The 18,068-nt window shown below is 39.9% G+C and overlaps 1 protein-coding gene and 1 pseudogene across 2 annotated transcripts; one reads left to right on the forward strand and one right to left on the reverse strand.

The window, feature by feature from the left end:
* Positions 1–6,986: 6,986 nt before the first annotated feature.
* Cxcl11 (C-X-C motif chemokine ligand 11) lies at positions 6,987–16,409 on the reverse strand. Of its 2 annotated transcripts, none has more exons than XM_042678290.1 (5): positions 16,373–16,409; positions 9,100–9,242; positions 7,597–7,723; positions 7,431–7,503; positions 6,987–7,211 (listed from the first exon to the last, which is right to left on the reverse strand). In XM_042678290.1, the coding sequence occupies exons 2-5, from the start codon at positions 9,158–9,160 to the stop codon at positions 7,155–7,157; spliced, it is 318 nt and encodes a 105-aa protein (XP_042534224.1). In that variant the 5' UTR covers positions 9,161–9,242; positions 16,373–16,409; the 3' UTR covers positions 6,987–7,154. The 2 variants fall into 2 exon arrangements, with proteins under 2 accessions (XP_042534224.1, XP_042534223.1); XM_042678289.1 differs by lacking the exon at positions 16,373–16,409 and adding an exon at positions 12,595–12,650.
* On the forward strand, positions 13,047–14,849 carry LOC122106607 (annotated as a pseudogene).
* Positions 16,410–18,068: the final 1,659 nt, after the last annotated feature.

Genomic DNA, 18,068 nt, shown 5'->3' on the forward strand with positions numbered 1-18,068 from the left:
TACCACTTGAGCCACAGCGCCACTTCCGACTTTTTTCTTTTTGCTTATGTGGTGCTGAGGAATCAAACCCAGGGCCTCATGTATGCAAGGCAAGCACTCTACCACTGAGCCACCTTCCTAGCCCAGAGCTAGAAATTTTCAAAGATTCCATAAATGCTTTGGTTTGACCATACATAGCAGCAACATTAGAATAAGTACATGGCCTTTAGCAAAACTATCTTGAGAGAAAACACTGCCCATTTTAGATATCTGATTTCTGGTGTGTGAAAATAAATTTTATGTCTTAGAGTAAGTCCTGGGATGAAAACTACATAAGATGACATCTAGAATGGTATGAGAAAAGTACTTGTTGCTATGAAACGGTTATTGCAAAAACAAAAATCTGCATACTTTTTGAGGACATAAATTTAAAAGGAGTTATAAATACATACACACTTTGGGAAAACAGCTTGAGACATAAAAGAAATGGGTTTATTTAATACAGAGCTTAATTCCAGGAGACTGTTCAATATAGAGCAAAAGAAAAAATTTGTCAGCTGTTGAAAGCCAACAGTGTTAAATTAGCACAATTTCACCTGGATGATGAATAGGGACAGAATTTCATTTCTTAGCACTAGGTAGTCCATAGCTGATTATTATAGTAGATGGCATAGTACCCGAATCATGGAACATTTGTTATACTTGGCAGTAGTCCTTGGTTATGGTCTTTGCAAGCCAGTGGCAATAGGCCATCTAAGATGAAACTCTTCAAAATTCAGGCCTTACCTGTGATACAGTGGCTCAGATTGTTAATATTTGGAACCTAGAAAATTATAAGGCAAGTCTTTCATGTCAGGTAGGCTACAACAAGGTAGGAATGACAGTGATTCTATTGTAGGCTCAGACTAGTGAACAGGGTATGTAGGGGTCTAAAACTTAATGTCAGGGGCCAAGAATGAAGCTCTCTCTTGCAAATCCTGTGCATACAAAAGCTGAAATCTCAAATGCAGTTTTGCTATCAATGACTGGCTGCCAGAGGAAAATGGAAGTTGTTTGAGTGCTAAATCTTAGGTTAATCTATTCCAGGAACTGGAAGACCAAAGCTCAGCTTTCACTTGTGTGAGGTAATGGGCTTAGCAGTGGGAAGCTGGAAGGAAGGGAAATGAATAGTCTGACAGAACCCACAAAGATTTTGCTTCTGCTGAGGGAATCGTTTAAGACATGATGAGGAAATGGGGCGGGGGGGTCTTCTCATAGTTGTTTATGCAGAATAAAAGCTATGAATAAAGATGCCAAAATATTTTAGAAATAACTCCAACATCATAAGTGGAAAAAATTCTGAACAGTTCAGCATTGAATATTCAAAAGATATCTTACTTATATCTAAGTTCTCAGTCAAGATGTAGTCTTTTATATTTGTCAGTCCTGGGGCTTGAACTCTGGGCCTGGGCACTCTCCCTGAGCTTCTTTTGCTCGAGGCTAACACTTACCCACTTGAGCCACAGCACTGCACCACTTCCAGCTTTTTCTGTTTATGTGATACTGAGGAATCGAACCCTGGGCTTAATGTATGCTAGGCAAGCACTCTACACTAAGCCCCAAGATATGGTCTTTATGGCAAAGAAAAAAGGAGATTTGGGGCATATACTTGGTTCAATCAACTAAAAAACTTATATTAAGAAGAAAATATGTCCTCATTCAATTTTAAAATTAATATTCTAATTAATGTTAATATTTTAATCAAATTTTATAAAAATTTCAAATTAATATTTTAAATAAAATATTACTTAGTATTATCTACCTCTCAGACAGGTTTCAAGTGCCTTGTGATATGAACACTGATTTGGTTACAATCACTCTGGAACTCTAGCTTTTTAGTCTATGTTTTCAAGCACTTTGTTAATGTAGCTGAAAATGTTCTTCATTTGGATTTCTGATTTAATTGACCAAAGTCATTGTTATGGTTATTTGGGGGCTTTGGGAATGTAGCACCTAGAAAAAGTTTAAGGTATATCTGTCTGACAATGAGATTCATGCTAAAATAGGGGAAAAAATCCATATATGTTACCAACACATATTATAGATATTCATATATGTGTCACCAGTAAGCAATCATACAGACATTTGCTCACTTACTGTTTTGCTTTTGTTTTTGTTTTTGACTGGTCCTGGGGCTTGAACTCAGGGTTTGGGTACTGTCCCTGAGCTTTTTTGTTCAAGGCTAGCACTCTGCCTCCACTTCTGGATTTTTGGTGGTTAATCAGAGAGAAGAGTTTTACAGACCTTACCTGCCTGGGCTGGCTTTGAACCATGATCCTCAGATCTCAGCCTCCTGAGTAGCTAGGATTACAGGCGTGAGCCACCTGCATCCAGTCACTTACAGCATTTTTAAAACAGCTTTCTTGCTCATGGCTAGTACTCAAACCACTTGAGCCATACCTTCACTTCCATCCTTGTGCTGTTTAACTGTAGAGAATCTTGTGGTTTTGTCTGCCCGGGCTAGTTCTGAATTGTGATTCTCAAATCTCACTAGAATATAAGCTGTATCCCTAGCAAGTAGAACATAACCTGGCATTTGGGAGGCATTCAGCCACTATTAGATGAATAGATAGATGGATGGACGAATGAGTCCAAATTTACAGAGTTGTGCTTCTTCAAAAAGCATTTGTAGGGGCTGTTAAGGTGACTCAGTGGTAGAGTGCTTGCCTTGTATCCTGGGTTCGATTCCTCAGCACCACATAAGCAGAAAACGCTGGAAGTGGTGTTGTGGCTCAAGTGGTAGAGTGCTAGCCTTGAGCTGAAGAGCTGAGGGACAGTGCCCAGAGTTCAGCCCCAGAGTTCCAGCCCCATGACTGACCAAAAAACAAACAAACAAACAAAAAACCAAAACAAATTTGTATTGGGCCATAAGATTTTCATATTTAGATATGGGTATTACTTTCCCTAGACTTAGGAACCAAGCTTAACTAAAAAAGACTTTCATTGCTCAGAAGTTAGCATAGATTTAGGTAGATGCTGTCAGTATGGGTATTCTCATCTCGTAAGCTAGACTCTTCATTTAAAGGATTCTGGTGTGAATATACAAGGTGTTGTGTCATTGAAAGTTCCTTCATTACTCATTGTCAGTATCTGTGATCATGTGTTGGCTAACTGAGGGAATGCAAACCTCCTCATTGCATATACTCATCTGCTGTGGATAGTGTTAGAAGAAGGAAAATTGTCTCTACTTTGTACAGAGAATGGAGGTACTCCCAGAAATATCAGTAGGGATAAGATCTAGTGTCCTTGATGGACTTGCATTCTAATTTGGAAGTCTAAAATACATGAAACATTTCAGGAAATTACTAATACAGAGGCTTAGAAGAGAGCATACTCATAAAGGCCACTAGTATTAAGAAGAGATTTCAGAGAGAAAAAGGATTCAGAAGAACCTTTATTGTGTACTGTACTGAGAAAGTAGCCAGGAGGAGAAAGTATATGCCAGTCATCAATGCCATGAAAAATAGTATGGAGGAAAGCCAACCAATCTGCTAGGAAAGCTGGTAGAGTCCTGTAATACCTTGCTAGGATTATGTAGTATCTGAACTTCAAGCTTTACAAGTTCAGAAAGTCCATGTTCCTCTGTGCTCAAGAGTAAGCATATGTACAGAGTTGTTCATTATATTCATTTTATTAAATCTGTGAAAACCTAAAATATAAACTAGGCAGTTTATTCATTTATAATGAGAACTCTGCCAGTGACTAAGATGATCTGCTCTTGTATACAACTCACTGCCTTTCCAGGATCAGAAAAGGGAAGATGAATTAGTCTATTCATTGTCTGGGGAGAATTGAATCAAAATCAACAATCTTTATATTTTTGAGGAGTTTGCTCAGGAGAGCAGATCAACATGGGAAATAACTCAGAAGAAAATCAAACTTCCCAAGACAACAGTAGACCTACTATTACTTTTTCATCCACAGTCAATACTGCACTATTTAAATAAAAACTAAATGATAACTGTTCTTTTGGGGGGGAGGGGTCCGGTCGTGGGGCCTGAACTCTGGGCCTGGGCGCTGTCTCTCAGCTCTTCAGTTCAAGGCTAGCGCTCTACCACTTGAGCCACAGTGCCACTTCTGGCTTTTTCTGCTTATGTGGTGCTGAGGAATCGAACCCAGGGTCTCATGCATGCAAGGCAAGTGCTCTACCACTGAGCCACCTTCCCAGCCCGATAACTATTCTTAAAGTTTACATTTCTCTCCATTTATGCAAAGCTTTTCATGAATTTCCTGTCCTGGTATTCCTTGATCCTTAGTCTAGTTTTGAAAGAATATGAGAGTTAAGGAACTATCAGTTCAGTTTCAGTTTCTATTGGCCTTTGATTTATCATTAAGCTGACAGGCAGGGCATTAGGCCAAACCAAACAAGTTCAAAAGGCTTGTGAATACAGACCCAGAAAAAAATGCTTTCTGGGAAACCAATATGCTTAAAAGAATTTTCCTAAATTGTGAACAGGAGGGCTTCAGTGATTTGTGTATACTGGGAATCCCCTCTGTGGATCAGGGTATTCAAAAAAGTATGAGAGAGAAGGGCAAAGCTTCCTCTTCTTAGTTTTGATGCAGCTCTCAAAACGCTCCCTTTGCTGACAGTATGTGGTAGTATCAGCTTGCACACTTGTGAGTTACACTTGTCTCGTGTCATTTGCCAGCCCGAGCAGAGGGCAGAAATGGGTGCGGACAAGGTGGATGGCAACTCTTGTAGTCACATGTGGGTGAACTGGACCAGTTTCTATGTGTATACATTTTAAAACGTGCCCTTTTTTGCCATGTTAGGTAGGTAAGAACAGATTTAATTCAGGAACTATTTCAGCATGGAAAGAGAGGACTTAGTAAAGAAATGTTCTAAATTTTAGATACATTATGGACAAATGGGTACAAATGGGTAATTATAGTCAAGGAACAGGTGGTGGTAGGGTTTGGTGGATAGAAACCTGCTGAAGTGCTAGGGTGATTTCTTCCTAAGTAACCAATTAAGACTGGCTGAAGGCATGCCAGTGTGTCCTGGTATCACCTGGATAAAGAAGCATGATGAGGATTTTTTTTTTCTTTCAGTTGTGAGGCTTGAACTCTGAGCTTGGGCGCTGTCCTTGTGCTCTTCAGCTCAAGGCAAGCACTCTACCACTTAAGCCACAGCGCCACTTCTGGTTTTCTAGTGGTTTATTGGAGATAAGAGTCTCACAGACTTTCTTTTTTTTTTTTTTTTTGTGTCCAGTTGTGGGGCCTGAACTCTGGGCTTGGGTGCTGTCCCTCAGCTCTTCAGCTCAAGGCTAGCACTCTACCACTTGAGCCACAGCACCACTTCCGGCTTTTTTCTTTTTGCTTATGTGGTGCTGAGGAATCGAACCCAGGGCCTCATGCTTGCAAGGCAAGCACTCTACCACTGAGCCACCTTCCCAGCCCCTCTCACAGACTTTCCTGTCCGGGCTGGCTTTGAACCACGATCCTCAGATCTCAGCCTCCTGGTAGCTAGGATTACAGGCATGAGCCACCAGTGCCCGGCTCAGAATGAGGATTTTGACATCAATGTTGATCAGAAAATAAGAGATTCTTGCTGAAACTGGCAGAAAATAAAACTAGATTTTGGGGCTGGGAATGTGGCTTAATGGTAGAGTGCTTGCCTAGCATGCATGAAGCCCGGGTTCAATTCCTCAGTACCACATAAACAGAAAAAGCCAGAAGTGGTGCTGTGATTCAAGTAGTAGTGTGCTAGCCTTGAGCAAAAGCAGCTCAGAGACAGTGCCCAGTCTCTGACTTTAAGACCCAGGACTGGCAAACAACAACAACAACAAACCCCCCAAAATTAGATTTTACAAAGATGGGCACAAAAGTTGAGGCCTAGTTGAAAAAAGGTTCAAAGAAACCTGACTGAAGCTTGGTCAAGCAATCTGTTAAATCTTGCATTGGAGGGGTGTTGGAGGGTGGAAACTGAGGCAGAGAGAATAAGGATGCTCTTAACAGTGTCTGGTTAAGAGGAGACTGAGTCCAAACTCAAGCAGTAACTTTGGACATGGGAGAAAGAGGGATGAATTGGAGACATTTACCATAATTTAGATTTGTTTTGAGGTAAAAATCACCTGGACAGATGCTGAATATAACTGGAGAGAGATTCTAAATCGTTACTTAACTTTTTAAAAGTGTTGGATGGACCAGGTGTGTATAAATAGATAGGATGTATTTGTTGATGTAATGATATGTATTGAAAGCAGTTTAGATGATTTTGTTTTCTGGAACTTGTGAACAGCTGTGGGAGGGGGAAGGGATGGATTAAATCAGAAGTGATAATCACAAGAATATGGTCATGTTAAAGAGAGCTAGAGGGTAGAAAAATAGTAATATTCTATTTTGGAATTGTACATACAATAGTAAAGAATTACCTTGAAATAGAGCATTGTGTTTCTGAATATCACATTTGACAAATGTGACAGTTTTCATTTTTGTGGAAAAAGAGAAAATGTGAGCACACTATAAAAGTAAATGTGTTTCCAAGAAGTGTGGCATTTTCTCCCTTCCCTTGATATATCAGATGTTTAAAGAAAATAATTAGAATCTATGAATAATGTTTTTTTATTTTTAATCACAACTTTCAAAAGGCATCTAGTTTTAACTTTGGTTCATTCATCATTGGCCACCTTTAGGAGGAGAAAACTTGAGATATACTTTAGTATATATAATTTCATATTTTGGATCATTATTCAGTTTTCTTTAGGCTTTTATTGGAAATTGTTTCTTTCTTGGAATAACTTAAAAATGCTAAAATATGGGAAGTGGCGCTGTAGCTCAAGTGGTAGAGCGCTAGCCTTGAGCTGAAGAGCTGAGGGACAGCGCTCAGGCCCAGAGTTCAAGCCCCACGACTGACCAAAAAAAAAAAGTTTTCTCCTTTCACCAAAAAAAAAGCGCTAAAATATGATTTATGGGAAAGTACATAAAGTCTATAAATCACCTCAGCACGTTCCTGTGTGGTAGCAGTTTATTGAGAATCACCAAACAATTACCTCTGCAAGGATTACCATGCAGGGATTTCTAAGAAGTAGTTCTTCTCCTTGGTACTTGAGTGAAACTGTAGTTGTAGCATACATGATGATCTCAGACTTCCTCAGCCTCCTGAGTGGCTAGGATTACAAGGCTTATTCTAGACTTCAGATCCTCTTTTCCAGGACTTTATGTTTTTCTTCTTTATTCTTTCTTTGAACTTGCTATAATGAGAAAATGAGAATTTTATTTACTGGGCAGGTTTTTCTCAGCAATGACGAACTGACATGCAAAATCATCTGTCATCATGCGATTATGTTATCATAATAGCAGGGTGTTCACACACGAGCATAGCATAGGATCTGCAGTAGCTATTTTCTTTTTTTCTCAACGATCTGTCTTGGGTAAAATGGGCTTTCACATGGAAGTCATCAGTGGCCTACCTTAATTATGAAGCTTGCTTGCTTTGATCTGGGGTCAAGGCAGCGTTGGCCTTTCTGTGCTTTCAGAGTAATACTGTTAAGGGAAGAGCAAAAGGAGTCTTACACTTCCGGTGGGAAAACATCAGCCAAACAAGCCCCCACCACTGTGGGTCTGGCACTTACTTACATCACTTCCATTTTGTAACAGCTGTTACTGGGGTAGATTATGGTGGCTTTCTCAATGTGAGCCACTTTCACTGCTTTTGCTCCGGGGCCTAGGCAAAGACAACGCCCACCTTTGAACATGGGGAGGCCTATAACAACAGAGCATAGCAGTGGTTAGCGTTGGTTAGTCACATACCTGATTGCAACACACAGTTGTGGTTTATCATTGTGGGGTAGGGATGAATGTGAGAAGAGTTTCACTTATTTCAGTAATTTATCCAGTAGTATGGCATGCTGCTGCTATTGGGAAAAGATTTAAATAAGACGTTGGAGATTTTCTCTTTAGTTTGTCAACAAACCATTAAAAACTAAAGGGAAGCCAGGTGCTGATGGTTCACACCTGTAATTCTAGCTACTTAGGAGGCTGAGATCTGAGGATCATTGTTCAAAGCCAGCCTGTGCAAGAAAGTCTGTGAGACTCTGATCTCCAGTTAGCCACCAGTAAACAGCAAGTGGTGCAGGGGCCCAAAGTGGTAGAACGCTCGCCTTGAGCTGAAGAGCTGTGGGCCAACACCCAGGCCCAGAGTTCAAGCCCCACAACCACAAATAAAATAAAAATAAATAAATAAAAAGGAAGCATGAAGAAGGTTTATTAGAGCTGAAGCTTGTTTAGCTCGATTTTATGCTTAAGATTCTTCTAGGCTCCATCAGAAAGAATGACATTGCCCCATTTGTTAGGAAATGGAAAGACTTGGAAAAAATTATATTAAGTGAAGTAAGCCAGGCCCAAGGAAACATAGGTCCCATGGTTTCCCTTATTTGCAATAACTAATATATGTCTGAGACAAGCAGAAATGGTCAGATAAGTTGATGTTAGGCGAAATGAACCCCAAGATAAGTATTCAAATGTTTTTCTTTCATGTGATTGTTTCTAACATATTTATAAGATGATTTCTTTGTTGCTTTGTATGTCCCTCCCCCACGATATAACCCCTGCTTTTACTGTATAATGATGTTGGTATAATTTATGGAGGGGAAGGGCAAAAACAAACCGTTTAAATAGGGATACAGGTGGCCCCATTGCAACAATGAGATGTACAAGTCGTTGTCAAAAAACCAGCATTACAACTTTGGTGGGGTGGGGGGTAGATGGGAAGGGGATGGGAAGGGGAAACAAAGGAGGAGGCAACAATGCTTGATAAGAAATGTACTCATTATCTTGCCCATGTAATTGTAACTCCTCTGTACCGTATTTTCACAATTAAAAAAAAAGATTTTTCTAGGAAGTGAACATAATCCCTATAAAGGCTTGCCAGCTATTTGAAGATATTGCTAAGGGCTCTTGCCAGATAGCTGAGATGTAGTTTAGCATCTGTGTGCTAATCGTCTCTGGTGCCTTCAATGCTTTCTGCCAAAGCTGTAACTTCATATGTGTGAAGTTAAATGAAAATTTTAGGATGAAAGTGGAAGAAAAGGTATGTTACAAAAGAAATTTATAGGCTGACAAGTGCAAAGTACTACATACCTTGAATAACTGTAGCATAGAATATCACAGCCAAGACTATAGCCATGCCCTTCAGCTTCATGTTCTTTTTTATTACTGCTGCTGCTAACGCTCTTGCTGCTGCTTCTAGCTTCCTCTTCTTGGAGAGGGTAGAAATGCTGAACCTGAAAGCAAGTTCTTAAGTGGAAGATAAAGAACATTTTATACACCAGCAACCCTTTAATGACAACAGGAATTTCCCACCTTTGAGTCATGTTCCTTTCTTGCTTCCAAAAGTTTCTGTTTCTTTTCATTGTCCTCTTATAATATTGAAAATGATTACAGCCAGACACAGTGTCACACTTGTAATCCCAACTACTCAGGAGGGAGATAGAAGGATCAAAATTGGAGAAAAGCCCAAGCAAGAAGTTTTAAAACAGAGTTTTAAAAGAACAAGTTAGATAAGGTGATTCACATCTATAATCCCTGCTACGAAAGAGGCATACATTGGAGGATCTGGACAAATAGATGAGACCCTGTCCCAAAAAATGACAGAAGCAAAAAAGGATGGGGGCATGGCTCAAGTGGTACCACACCTCCCTAGAAAGTGTAGTACCATGAATTCAAACTCATCAACAAAGAATGTGAAAACATGTAAAGAGTATGACCAGATCTGGTGCTAACTTAGGGTATGTCCAGATCCAGGCTGTGGGAACTTGTCTTATTAGGGTAGTTTTTCCTAGACAGGTTTTTCATTTTGGTTTGTTTTGGTTTGGTTTTTTTTACCAGTCCTGGAGCTTGAACTCAGGGTCTGAGCACTGTCCCTAATGCTTCTTTTTGCTCAAGGCTAGCAGTCTACCACTTGAGGCACAGTACCACTTCCAGCTTTTTCTGTTTATATGGAGGAATGGAACCCAGGGCTTCACCCATGCTAGGCACTCTACCACTAAGCTACCTTCCCAGCCCCCGAGACTGGTTTTGATATTTGGACTTCTGTGGACCTCTGGTTGCCATTCATTTGGGAAGACAGATTCTCTTACCCTTTGTCTTTCTTATAAACATACAAAAGACATTCATTTAATCATCTGACTTTTAAATTCTAAACTCGTCATATGTAGGGTGTATATAATTTGATGCTAGATAGCCTTTAATGTTACCTTTTTGCTTGTAATTTCATGTCTGAAAAAGTATGCCTATCCTGTATTTATATCCATTCCTTTTGCATTTACTTTATACTTTAGCTCTGTTATTTAATATATAAATTGTAAGAGCTCTACCTTGGATAGTAATATATATATATATATATATATATATACATACATACATATATATATATATTCTTTTTATGTGATGTTTTTACCTCTTCAGAGGTAAATCAGAATTTGATGTGAGGAAGGTTTTTGTTTTTTTTTAATTCTTCAAGTCTTCAGGTAATAGACCCATAACTATGCAGAGTTAGGAGAAAGGTTGGTTTTGTGTTGTAACTATTTTTCTATACAAAAACAGACAAAAACATACTCTTCCTCCAACGTTCTGCCTAAAGTTTCCTGGAAAGCCTTACTCTTTATATGGAGATTTGCTCATCTCCTCAGTCAACAAATACTGAGTTCAAGCTTCAGGATCCATACCAGTTTTCTTTTTTTTTTTCTCTTTGCTTACTAATTCTATGTATTTCATCGTTCCTTTAGTGCAAAAGTTTTACACGCATTTTTGTCATATTAGTAGTGTTGGCCTTCTTGTTCTCTAATTGGCCTATTTTCTGTTGTATATTCCTAAATCTGTCCTAAATAAGTTTAAATACATTTCTAAATAAGTTTCCTTTTAAACATAAAGGAATATCTCAGAAAATCTAGTTTCCCACTTAAAAATTCTGCAATCCATGTTCCATGTTAAGCTTTACTAAAGCTCTCAAATTATTCACTTAGCATAAAAATTTTAAATGTTGGGAAAAAATTTAAACTGTTTGATTAGGGATAGAACTCAATGGAAAGCACATCCCTGGCATGTGCAAAGCCCTAGACTTGAGTCCCTGCCACATACATACACAGACACATGAACACACACATACACAAACACATATACACACAAACATACATTTTAAGCTGAGTGCCATGGTTCACGTCTGTAATCCTAGCTATTCAGGAGGCTGAGATCTGAGGATCGTGGTTCAAAGCCAGCCTGGGCAGCGAAGTCCTGTGAGACTCTTATCTCCAATAAACCACTCAGAAAACCAGAAGTGGTGCTGTGGCTCAAGTGGTAGAGTGCTAGCTTTTTGCTGAAGAGCTGAGGGACAGCACCCATGCCCAGAGTTCAAGTCCCACAACCGACAAAAAAAAAAAAAAAAGGGCTGGGAAGGTGGCTCAGTGGTAGAGCACTTGCCTTGCATGAATGAGGCCCTGGGTTCGATTCCTCAGCACCACATAAGCAGGGGAAAAAAAGCCGGAAGTGGCACTGTGGCTCAAGTGGTAGAGCGCTAGCCTTGAGCTGAAGAGCTGAGGGACAGCGCCCAGGCCCAGAGTTCAGGACCCATGACCGGACCCCCCCCCCAAAAAAAACAAAAAACAACAACAAACAAAAAACCATACACTTTAGCTTGAGATCAGTGTAATTTAAAGATAATTCTCAATTTACAATGGCAACTAGGTCTCTGATTACTATACATTGCCTCCCTGCAAAAAGTTAACATCCATGATAATTTATTCAGTTAAGTTAGTGAAAAGTAGGCTATAAATGACATATAAATAACATTTCCACTTATTATAAACCAGCATGACTTAACAAAACTTAGTTTTGCATTTATAAATGGTAGATGACTCATTGCTTATGGAAGTGGTTGCCAGACATGTGTTAGGCACTTAAAGCAATGTGATTGCATTGAGCAGATTGGCGTAGTACAGAACTGGATGTTCTTTTTTTTGTGCCAGTCCTTAGGGCCTGGACACTGTCCCTGAGCTTTTTTGCTCAAGGCTAGTGTTCTACCACAGCTCAATGTCTGGTTTTTTTCGGTGTTTAATTGGAGATAAGAGTCACATGGAATTTGTTGCCTGGACTAGCTTCAAACTGTGATCTTCAGATCTCAGCCTCCTGAGTGCTAGGATTATAGACCTGAGCCACCGGTGCCCAGCAAGGACTTGATGTTCTTTTTTATAAAACAATAAAGGCCTTGATGGAGCCTCATGGAAAAATCCTGCAGGTTATGTTTAAAGGAGTACTTAGGTGCTAGGTAAGGCCATAGCTTCTCAAAACAACAAAAAATCAAAATAAATCATATGAACCAAAAAATCATTATTGATTAATAGTGCATGTTTTACTGTTTTAGAAATAGTTTGAAAGGGACAATGCGTTTTTGCATGCGGTTGTTTTCTGAGATAATAATTTCTTTCTAGGACTTTAGTAGAAAACATTTTCTGCTAATGCAACCTGGCATTTGAAAATAAGATATCTTTATTTTGTAAGAACTGCTTCATCCTTGATACGTGCAATATGAAGTACGTGCATGAAGTAAGGGCCAGTTTTCAGTGGCTGCCACCAACTTACCTCCTTGTTTGAGAGAGCTGCTATCAGTCATCTGTGTTTCCCAAGTCAGCACACCAGGAGGGATAAAGTCAAAAACAACCCATACCACATACAAAAGAGTGCTCCACTCTGTGCTGAGTTTCTGCTGTTAAAGGAGAAACAGGTGCCTTTATTGGGTTCTGAGTTGCAGTGTTTTAGACAAATTTCAAAGAGTAGTATCACTGATCTTAGGATAGTTCCATGTTTAGTTTGTTTTTTGTTTTTTGGGTTTTTTTTTTTTGAGGAATCTCCAAACTGCCTTCCATAGTGGCTACACTAGTCCACATTTCCACCAACAGTGTAATGAGTGCCCAGCAGCAGCAGCAGCAGCATTTGTTTTGCTGATATTCTTGACTATAGTCTTTCTGAGTAAAATGAGATGGAATCTCAGTGTTGCTTTGATTCACATCTTTTTTACTGCCAGGATGTCCACAATGTCGTTTGTAACTTCTCTTCCGAGAAATTGTCTACTTAGCTTCTGTGCCCATTCTGTTATTCTTTGAGGGATTTGTTTCTTTGAGCTCTTGTATGTTCTGGTTATTAGATCCTCTCAGACATATAGCTGGCAAAGATCTTGTCCCATTCTATAGGCTGCAAATCAAGATACAATCAATAAAGGAGCAGAGCTTCCCTCCTGAGAAGAGGGAATGCAGGTGAGCACATAATAGCAGCAGGTAGGAGTTCAGTGTGGTGAATGTAGCCTGGCTTTTGAGTACCTACCAGCAGTTGGAGAGAAGGTTAAGATGCTGAGGCATTGACAGACAGCTGGAAGAGAGAGAAATTGGTACCATAGAATCAACAGAGGAGAAATAATTTGTGAACCACACTTGCAAAGTCCATCCCGTTCAGGGCCAGTGGCTAGGGCTATCATGAAACTGTCGAGAGGACGAGATCTTTGCTGATGTCACCATTTCAGTGCACGGCTGGGAGCTTTGGCTCCATAGGCTGGGCCTCTCAGCTCCGAGCTGCTTCTTCTGGTCCATGTTTACTTCTAACTGGAAGGAGGCCCACACAGTGATCATGCTGCAGGATGTCAGTGAGTCTGTTTTCCACCTCCTGGTTGATTATCTCTACATGGGACTGTGAACCTTCCTGCTGATGCGCAGCAGGGAATTTATGAGGTGTCACACATGTATCAGCTGATATCTCTCTTGGAGGAATGTTCTGGTTTTTGGCCCACACCGTGCAGGGGAAACTACCTTGAGGTGATGCAGCAGCTAGATACAGTGAACCTGAGCTCCAACTGCGGCCAGGTACTGTGCCAAGATCCACCTGGTCCAGTTGGGGAGCACAGAGGAATTTCTCCATTTGCCCCACAGTCCCACAGAAGCAATAGAAGCCTGGATCACTTTTAATAAAGAAAGAGAGGCTTTTGCAAAGTCACTTGGGACTAATTTAAAAGCAATTGGGGAGAAACATGCACATGTACTTTATTGGGAAAGAGTCACCTCACAGCCACTCATTGGCTGCGTCGTTGCATGGTGTGGAGGATGACTCTGTGGCTTCAGTGGTCGATACAGCTTGTGCCACCAGATGACTGCAGCCTGCAAGTATGGAGGAGAACTTTATGTTGTAGTGGGTGGGGAGGTCCATCCCACAGCACATGTGGAAGTGCAACAATGCCACTGTTGACTGGGAGCAGTGTGAACCTTTGCCCCAAGACCTGCTCCAGTACACCCTGGTGTCTGTGCCTGGGAAAGATGCCATATACTCTCTGGATAGCAGGACACTGTGGTCATTTATTATGCAGTAGGTGATAATTTGTGAACAGAGGCAACCCAGCTAGAGATGGCTGTGTCTGGGGCTGTTGGTGCTAACCTCAATAGAAGCATCTACTTGCTAGGGGGTGAGGAGAATGACTGGACTTCTTTACCAAACCTTCCTGACTAATCCAGGATTTTGACACAGAAACAGATAAGTGGCATGTGAAACCCTATATGCTGTCTCACGCACACAGCCGTACATAAGGATCTTGTATTCATCATGGCTGAAGGGGACTCTCTGGTATGCTGTAATTCCCTGCTAGACAGCTTCACTCAGCTTTGCCTTCCTGAGGCCTGGAGTTCTGCTTCATCCCTCTAGAAGATTGCCAGCTGTAATGGGAGCATCTGTGTCTTCAGGAGCTCATATAAGAAGGAGGACACTGATACCAACGAGCTTGATCTGCCACTGCGGCTATAACTGTCACGTGAGGTGTCTAGGTGCTGCGTACCAATTTGCAGTTTGTATTGGCCTGAGTCAGTGATGGAAAGAGCAGCTGATTCCCCTGCCCTTCCCTCTTCCAGCACTTCCCTTGAACCTCAGTTCAGAGTAAAGTGTTGGTTTGGACATACAGTAGAAAGCAGTACTTCTAGCTTTGCTCTAAACCCATAGGATGTTCTGTTTAGAATTTAGTAAACTGCTGCTCCTCCACTGGCTGCTTGAAATGAGGTGGCCATCCCATAATCCCATGTCTCACTACGGATTGCTTAGGGCCAGTCTTTTCTCTGACTTTAGGCATAGGCACAGCCTCCTCTTTTTACCTGATCAGCGTTAAATAGGAGGTACCAAATCCTAGGGCAGAAGGGAAGATGCCCATTCCTTTTATTTTCTACAGCTAGGCTAGTTCAGTTATACACAATTAGGAATTAGAGTTTTCCTTCAGGCTTTGGTTGGGAGAATGGACTAAGCTGAAGGCGTATGAAATCAGCAAGATAGCTCTAAGATTCAGGACATTTCTTCCACGGTTTATCATCTGTCCATCAGGAAAAGTCACTTTGGTTTCAGTTTTGGCTTACTGCAACAACAGATAAGCCAGGAAATAGAAAGGATTATTTCTTTTTTTGAAATTTCATTTTATTGTCAAGGTGATGTACAGAGGTAATGAGTACATTTCTTATTGAACTTGTTACCCCTTCCCTCATTTTGAGAAAGGGTTATTTCTGATTAATAGCAGAAATGTTTCAAACTCAAAACTCTGGTCTTCTAAAAGCTCTAAGCTAAACCATGAGCTAGGAACTGTTCATACAAATAAAAGTTTTTGATGAGAAAAAGAGATACAATAAAGGCACGTCCATGTCCACTGAAGCACTATTCACCATAGCCAAGTTATGGAAAGAGCCCAGATGCCTTAAAATCAATGAATGGATCAGGAAAATGTGACATACATGTGTATATATATGTATGTATATATGCATCTGCACATATTCATGTATACACACAGACATATCAGAGAATAATAGGTTATTTGCAGGGAAATAGATGAGGCCAGAAAAGATTATATTGAATGAAGTAAATCAGGCTTAGAGAAACGAAGGCCACATGTTTTCTCTCATATGTGAAAGTTGGATCTAAAATGTAATCATACATGAAAATACATACAGGACCGTATGCATATATACACAATGAAATTAAGTAAAATTATGGAGTGCATTTCCATGGTTTAACCCTTTGAACAATTAATAGTTTAATAAATAAATACCAAGAAGCGGAAACATGTCAGGGCGAGACTTAGGAGGGAGCAGACAAATAGAGGAGTGGAGGAAAAATGCAATCACAATACTCGTTGTACATATGTGACAATGGAACGGAGGAGGACGATGGGAAGTGTGACAGTAAACATGATGCATGTACTCATAAATTGACTTGTTGATTGAAACCCTTTTGTACAATTACTTAACAATAATAACACTTGCTTTAAAAAGAGCCAGGTTCCAATAGCTTATGCTTGTGATCCTAGCTAATCAAGAGGCTATGATCTTCCAGAACAAGAAACTCTTACCTCAAATTAACTACCAAAAAGCTGGTGGTGGAGCTGTGGAGCAAGTGGAACAGCACTAGCCTGGAGTAAAAAAAAAAAAAAAAAAAAAAAAAAAAAAGTCAGGGACATCCCTGAGTTAAAAATTTTAAAAAGTTAAAAAGTGACATCTGAAAGAAAAAAAAATATAGGGAAGGCAAGTTATGAATACCTAAAAGATGAACAAAAAAGAGAAGAAAACTTTCAGGAATTGAAATTTTTTAGTGAAAATAGTTGCTACCATTTCAATATACTTCGCATTTTACCTACACCCATTTGTGCCAATCGTATATAAGCTTTTGGCATTTTGTACCTTGAGTTGGGTGCTTTCTCACTGGCTTCATTAAATGCAGTGCACGGGATTTCCTGAACTATTTGAGCTGTAGGTGTTTATTAAACTACAATGTTTAATTTTATTTTTGAAATGAGCTGAATAAGAATTTAATCTAGCCTGGCATGATGTCTCATTTCTGTATTTCACATTCATGAGCTGAGGCAGGAGGATTTTGAGTTGTAGGCTAGTTTAGGCTGCATAGTAAGACCCTGTGTCAGAGAGAGAGAGCAAAAAGAATAAAAACTTTTGCCTTGTTATTCCAAAAGGAAAACTTTGTTTCTCTTACTTTTAGAAGGAAGAATTATGGAAAAATAACTACCTTCCTTTATAATTTTAGAAAAATACAGAAAGTACATGTTCCAAAATTCAGAATGTGGAAGCAATGCTCCAGTTGTGACCCGACTGAGTGGACGGGTCCTTGGACCCCCACTTGTGTGTGTTTGAGCCAGCAGTGATGCAGAGTGCCACACTACTTCAGTATCACCATAAACTTCAGAGCAATTGTTTTTCTCACAACAAAGGCAACCCTATGTATGGCCTTCAGTTGGCCGCCTGGAAAATGACTGCAGTCGACAACTGCCAGAGCATTGTGCATATTCATGTTCATTTTCCACGCTGTGAAACAACTTGCTTATTGTTAAGGGATAGAAACATATGAGAGATTAGCAATTTGCAACTCCATAAATTACGGAAGGAAGCTTGCTTGGTTCAGTGAGAAGGAGACAGAAAACCCATCTGACTGGTATTATTTCAAGTCTAGTTGCAAAAGGAAGAAGATGACCCCTGCATGTGAAGTTTAGAAGAGCTATGTTTGCAAGGTATTTCTAACAAAATATAAATAAGCTGAGCATTTATAAGGAACATTCAGTATACATGAGTTGCTAGTCTGAACTAAGGGTTAATGAAACTGTTTAAACAAGAGATAGTTAGGAATTTAGCCAAAGGAATTAGAAGGATATTTTCATTTTGTTGCAGGTATTTTATTATCTTAATACCTAAAACAAGTGACTTTCATTTGGACTCAAGACAATAACAACACTTTTCAATATTTAGATAAGCTATGTGTTTTTAAATTTAGTAAATTCTGCTGGATACTGTTTGCTTTTAAACGTAAAGCAAATTAACATCCTTGTTTTTCTGTTTTTGACTTCCTGAACATCCTGTTTTCTCCTTAGGACTCATGCTTTTGTGTACTGTCTACATGTCTTTCTTTTCTACTTTTAGATTTCTTTTTTGGTTTGGGTTTTTGTTTTTTTTCTGGGCTGGTCCTGGGCTTGACCTCAGGGTCCAGATGCCTTCCCTGAGCTTTTTAGCCCAAGGCTAATGCTCTACCACTTGAACCATAGC

This window comes from Dipodomys spectabilis, unplaced genomic scaffold (assembly GCF_019054845.1).
Source record: "Dipodomys spectabilis isolate Male_0828 unplaced genomic scaffold, ASM1905484v1 ptg000043l, whole genome shotgun sequence".
Classification (NCBI taxonomy): Eukaryota; Metazoa; Chordata; class Mammalia; order Rodentia; family Heteromyidae; genus Dipodomys; species Dipodomys spectabilis.

Excerpts from the sequence above, each read along its gene's own strand:
- Cxcl11 (XM_042678290.1), bottom strand. The coding sequence starts at position 9,160 with ATGAAGCTGAAGGGCATGGCTATAGTCTTGGCTGTGATATTCTATGCT. Across the intron at positions 7,724-9,099 it reads CTATGCTACAGTTATTCAAG|GCCTCCCCATGTTCAAAGGT; the intron begins GTATGTAGTACT and ends CTGTTGTTATAG. Across the intron at positions 7,504-7,596 it reads TGTTACAAAATGGAAGTGAT|TATTACTCTGAAAGCACAGA; the intron begins GTAAGTAAGTGC and ends TTCCCTTAACAG.